The 5653-nt window shown below is 56.8% G+C and overlaps 1 protein-coding gene across 2 annotated transcripts; it reads left to right on the top strand.

The window, feature by feature from the left end:
• The first annotated feature begins 1404 nt into the window (after positions 1-1404).
• LOC123166389 (cytochrome P450 72A14) lies at positions 1405-4836 on the top strand. 2 transcript variants are annotated; one of them, XM_044584189.1, is made up of 5 exons: positions 1405-1788; positions 1890-2107; positions 2185-2438; positions 3841-4213; positions 4316-4836. In XM_044584189.1, the coding sequence occupies exons 1-5, from the start codon at positions 1473-1475 to the stop codon at positions 4742-4744; spliced, it is 1590 nt and encodes a 529-aa protein (XP_044440124.1). In that variant the 5' UTR covers positions 1405-1472; the 3' UTR covers positions 4745-4836. The 2 variants fall into 2 exon arrangements, with proteins under 2 accessions (XP_044440124.1, XP_044440122.1); XM_044584187.1 differs by having other exon boundaries at positions 3841-4836.
• Positions 4837-5653: the final 817 nt, after the last annotated feature.

Below are 5653 nucleotides of genomic sequence, written 5' to 3'. Positions count from 1 at the left end.
TCGACCGATACTGGGTCGACGGCTGCTGCAGGAGGACGCCGCAAGCACTCGCGCGAAAGTGCGTCGCCCCGCGGACGGGGAGAGCCTCGACGTCGAGGGGGGCTTCATGGAGCCAGGCAGAGTCGTCGGCGATGAAAACGAGCGCTCCGAGGCGGACCTCGTGGCCCAGGGACATACCACCGCCAGAAACCATGTTGATGGAGATCGAAAAACTGCAACCTCACCGGAAGTCGCTAAGACGCCTGCCCCACGGTGGGCGCCAACTGTCGTGGAAACGAGTCTGACAGTAAGAGGAGGCGGGATCCTAGCTACGGCGAGGATGTACACACGAGTTTTCGAGTTCAGGCCCTTCTCAGAGAAGGTAAAAGCCCTACGTCTCGGTGCCGCTGAGGCTGGTCGACTGGATGTGTGTTGATGTTACAGGGGGTTCGAACCCTTGTGACAGAGAGGGGGGTGGCTTATATAGAGTGCGCCAGGCCCCTCCAGCCCTCGGTTTCAGTATGAGTTAAGACAGGGGCGTTACTGGTAACGCCTGCTATTAATGATCTTTATGACTACGGAGTGAATGCCTGACCGTTGCCATCCTGGGGTGACTGTAGGCCTTCTGCACTCCGAGTGATTCTTTGTATGATCGAGTGTAATTATCAGGTCAAGTGGAATTGGGATATCTGAGTGGAATCTTCCGTCAAGTGGATTACATTTCAGGGTGATTTCAGTCGGTATCTTCTGTAGAACTTCGTATGTCTTTGACTCTAGGACAGTGTCCTTGGGTAGGGTGTCTAGGTCAGACCTACGACCCTACCCTAGGTACATGTCGTCGTCAATACTCTCAAGGTTTAAAATAGACCCGGATTGAAAAGTTTGGTGTGCTGATTTCAGGGTTAAAAGTTTAGGGTTCGATTTAGCGTTCGTCTACGACTTCAAGTTTATTTTGGATTTTTTATTATTTTTATGTGTGTTGTGGTGCTGTGCTGTACTGGTGACTATGTAAAGGCTTCACTAGTTTAAGCTGGACGGTAGCCTTTTTTCAAAGAACGTTTTTTTTGTTGGACGGGCCACTCTCTCCGGTCTAAACGTGTCACTGTTCAGTCAATCTCTCCGGTCGCCTCTATTATTGCCCGTCCTCACGTGGCGCCACACCAATTTGAACCCCATCCGCCCGTGGCCTTCAAGGAACTTGAGCGACAGTTTATCAATCCCCATCAGATCCGTGGCCTCCCAGGCGTTCTTCCTGAAAGTGGATCCTACGAAAGAGAAAAGGACTAAAGAAACAGAAAATGTACATTTCCGTATGTGTGTGGCTGAGTGCATCCCATTTTGCGGGAGATTAGAATCTCTAGAGATGTGCGCGCGCCCTTATAAAACGCCGCTTGGTCTAATCAACTTGTACAGCTCACTCCACACTCCAAAAGGAGCACAGAAACACTCGCGAGCGAGGAAAGAGACCAGTAAAAAGAAACTGGCTAACCATAATGGTGCTCCAAGCAGCAGCAACATCCCTGGTGGCATCTCTGCAGTCACCATGGAGCGTGCTCTGCGGTGCCGCCGCCCTGCTCGTCATATGGGCGGCCGCCCTGGCGGCGGAGAGCTACTGGCTGAGGCCCCGGCGGCTCGGCCGGGCGCTCCGGGCGCAGGGTCTCGGCGGCACGTCGTACCGCTTCCCCGCCGGGGACTCCGCCGAGAACGCCCGGCAGAGCCTGGAGGCGCTGTCCAAGCCCATGCCACCGTCGTGCCACGACGTCCTTCCCCGCGTGATGCCGCACCTCCACAACACTGTCAAGGAACACGGTACGCGCGCGAATCATGCATGCATGGATGCACTGGCCCCTGCGTTTATCTGAACCTCATGGCTGCTGGCACTGAACGCTGAATTGAACTGCATCCCGTAGGTGAAGTTTGCGTCACCTGGGACGGCCCGGACCCCAAGGTTGTCATCGCAAAGCCAGAGCTGGTGACCGAGATCCTGTCCAGCAACTCTGGCCACTTCGAGAAACTCAGGACCAATCTTGGAGACCTGGTATGCCGCGGGGTCGGGTCCTACGACGGCGAGAAATGGGCGAGGCACAGGCGGATTCTCAACCCCGCTTTCCATCTCGAAAAGCTCAAGGTACTCTAGTACTACATGCCACTAATGTACATATGTGTGTACGTGCGCGCGCTCTGACTGATGATCCCATTTTTCAGGCCATGTTCCCGGCTTTCTCCACGTGCTGCACCGAGCTGGTGGACAGATGGGAGAGTAAACTGCTAGCTGCAGGTTCTGAGGGGTCGGTCGAACTCGACGTCTCCCAGGAGTTCCCGGTCCTCACCGGAGACGTGATCACCCGAACATCGTTCGGAAGCAGCTTCACCGAAGGACGAAGGATCTTCGAGCTTCAAGTAGACCAGGCAAAGAGACTTATGAAGCTCCTCCAGTATTTGTACATCCCGGGCTTCTTGTAAGCACACTAATCTCACAACTACTCCACCTTTCTAACTTTTGTTAGTCAACTCATGGCACATGGACCATGCTAGTATTTTTCGGAAGCAAATATTACTAAATCAGCGGCAATTATTTTGGGACGGCGGCGGGGGTGCGGCCCTATGCTAGCCGCCCCTCCTCCTTCCTCCTCCTCCCTAGTCGCCCCTTCTCCTCCCTCCTCCTCCCTAGCCGCCCCTCCTCCTCTTCCCTTCCTCGCCGCCGCCTGAGGCAGCCGCCGACAAGTCCGGGGCGCCAAGGATGGTGGCGGCGGGGCCTCGGTTGCCCTGCCTCTGCGTGGGGAACCCCGGATCTAGAGCGGCGGCTTCATTGGCAAGGCACGGCCGGCTAGCAGCCGTGCGGGCGGTGGATCTGGCGTCTTGGCCGCGCGGGTGGCGGGATCCGGTGGTCGTTGGCGGCCGGCAGCGGTTTCTGCGGTGGCCGGTGCGCGCGATCTGGCGCCTCCGCTCCTCCCCTGTTCGGCGTGTGGGCCAACCTCGTCGGGCCGCGCTTCCTTGAGTCGCCGGTTCTGTACAGGAAGCGCTGCTGGTGGCGGGGATCTAGTTCGAAAGAAATCCCTGGTCAGCCGTGGACGGCCGCATCGACTGCGACGCCTGAGGGCGCCGTTCCCCTCCTTGGAGGCGTCGGTATGGACTGATCCCCTCACTTCCCCTTCCCCTAGGTCTCCCGGGTGAAATCCCTAACTTTGTTGGGCGGCGATGGCGCTCACGGCGCCGTTCCCTTCTTGAAGGCGCCGCTTTGGGAGCCTTAGGGCTGGGTGGCGCTTGTGGGTGGTGGGCGACGGCGGTGGTGCGGCCCTATCCTAGAATGGATCTGCGTCCGTTGCTTGGAGATGGACTCGCGTAGGTGGAGGTCGTCGTTTGGCGTCATGGTGGCGTTGATGGCAGAGGCACCTGCCAAGGTTGGCACCTCAATCTACTCTCAAGATGGACCAGTAGAAGATGGCGGCAACGACACATGTGAGTGCGTCGGACTGGTTTGTGCCCCAGACCCGGTATGTGGCTCAGTCGGGGTCTCCGGCTTTAGATGTTAGGCTTAGGAGAGAAGTCTGGGTATTTGGCCCAGCTTGCACCCCTTCATCATATGGATTGGAGTAGCGGCAGATGTTGCCAAGATGGCGGATTCAGACATATTGTTGTACTACTTTATAAGGTCCTCGAGAATAATCAATAAAATGGCCGCATGCGTCTTCCAGATGCAGAGGCCGGGAGTCATCCTTCTTTTAAAAAAAACTCATTTTGGGACGAAGGTAGTACTTTTTTTTTTGCAAAAACTAATCAATTAAAGTGACCCCTTTGATGCTACATGTCATTATTAGTTCTATGAATAATGCGATCGAGTATACCCCTCTTAATTTGCAGGTCCTTCCTTACTGAAAACAACAGGAGGATGTGGGAGAACAAGCGGGAGATAGAGGGGCTCGTGAGAGGGGTCGTCGAGAAGAGGGAGCGTGCGATGGACAAGGACGGGGCCATTGGCAACGACATGCTTGGCCTGATGCTACAGTCCAACAGGTCATCCAATTCCGACTTGCGGATGAGCACTCAGGACGTCATCCAGGAGTGCAAGCTCTTCTACTTCGCGGGAATGGAGTCCACGCAGCAGCTACTCACATGGACAGTCGTCATGCTACGCATGTACCCCGAGTGGCAAGACCGGGCGAGGGAGGAGGTTCTGGGCGTCTTCGGCAGGGACGGCAAGCCCGGCTTCGACGGCCTAAATCGACTCAAAACGGCAAGTGCATCGTCGAAAGTTTGCCTCAGACTAAACATTCGATTGCTCTCGTTGCCAGTACATATGATGATTTATACCAAATTTTCCTACATATATATCCAGATGACGATGATACTGTACGAGGTGCTCAGGCTGTACACGCCGGTGGTCACCATGAACCGGAAAATAAGCAAAGAGATGCAGATCGGGGGCGTCACCTACCCTGCCGGGACAGTCCTCGAGCTGCCCTTCCTCATGGTTCACCACAACCCGGACGTGTGGGGGGAAGACGTGTCCGAGTTCAAGCCGCAGAGGTTCGCGGAGGGGATCTCCAAGGCGACCAAGAATGGCCAGGTGGGCTTCTTCCCGTTCGGCTGGGGGCCGAGGATCTGCATAGGCAATAACTTCGCCATGCTCGAGGCCAAGATGGCGGTGAGCATGATCCTTCAGCGTTTCGAGTTCCGGCTCTCGCCTTCTTACGCCCATGCGCCCTGCACCGTGATAACGCTGCATCCTCAGCATGGCGCGCAAATTATGCTCAAGAGTCTCTGATGATGGGCCAGTCCGGCCGGCATCTTTGTTTTGTTAGCATGTCCTTACTTGAAACTCCGAATAAAAAAGATATGTGCCTGGCAATCCTTACACTTCCCCTAGAAAATATCACATTGAACTCCACAGAATATGGTTGTGGGGTGAAAGCTACAGCGCAGACTCATAGGGCAATGTTAGGTTCGACCCACTATAGAGTTCGTCGGTGCATGTCACCTTTGCATCTTCCAGTTTAATACTTCCTTCGTTTCAAAATAAGTGACTCAGGCCAACTCCACCGCGCGACCTCATTCTGTCTCACCCCGTCCGTTTGGGGTAAAACGGACAAACAGGTCGGCCCAGCGCGCAACGGCCCGGACCCATCTGGTCCGTTTTGTGTCCGGACCCACCCATTTCGAGCGCCAGTCCACCAACCTCCCACCCGCCAACATCAATGCGCACGGGCGGCCGGTCCCACCTGTCATCGGCCCAGTGGAAGGTCGTTGTCCTTCTTAAATGGGGAACCCGTGGACCGGTCGTCGTCCACACTGCCCCACTCGATCCCGCGGCCTCCTCGAAACCCGACAGCGCGAATCCCTAGCCCTCCCTCGTCCTCGAGCTCGCCGGCCGGCCACCTCGAAGCCATGGGCTTCTGGAACCCAGGCTGCAAGGGGAAGCACGACCGCGAGGCCGGCTCCTCGTCGGGGCGCCGCGCCGGCTCCGTGAAGAAGGAGGAGCCCGCATCACCACCACACCGGGCCCCCGCGCCGCCCGCGTTCTCCATCGCCCCCACGTCCGCCGGCGAGCGCGACCGGCACTACATCCGCGCGGATGTGTGCCGCCGTTATTGGGAGACGAGGACGCCGCTCCCCTGGAGCGACGTCCACCTCCCCAACAACTGGCACTTGTCCGCCGATCGTGTGCCGATCCCGC

Source organism: Triticum aestivum, chromosome 1D, assembly GCF_018294505.1.
Source record: "Triticum aestivum cultivar Chinese Spring chromosome 1D, IWGSC CS RefSeq v2.1, whole genome shotgun sequence".
Taxonomy (NCBI): Eukaryota; Viridiplantae; Streptophyta; class Magnoliopsida; order Poales; family Poaceae; genus Triticum; species Triticum aestivum.
Note: the sequence above shows the minus strand (reverse complement) of the source record. Positions and strands in the feature narration are given on the sequence as shown.

Bases quoted from the DNA above. Each gene is read 5' to 3' on its own strand.
- LOC123166389 (XM_044584187.1), top strand. From the start codon at position 1,473: ATGGTGCTCCAAGCAGCAGCAACATCCCTGGTGGCATCTCTGCAGTCA. The intron at 1,789-1,889 runs GTACGCGCGCGA...TGCATCCCGTAG, and splicing joins CAACACTGTCAAGGAACACG to GTGAAGTTTGCGTCACCTGG. The intron at 2,108-2,184 runs GTACTCTAGTAC...CCCATTTTTCAG, and splicing joins TCCATCTCGAAAAGCTCAAG to GCCATGTTCCCGGCTTTCTC.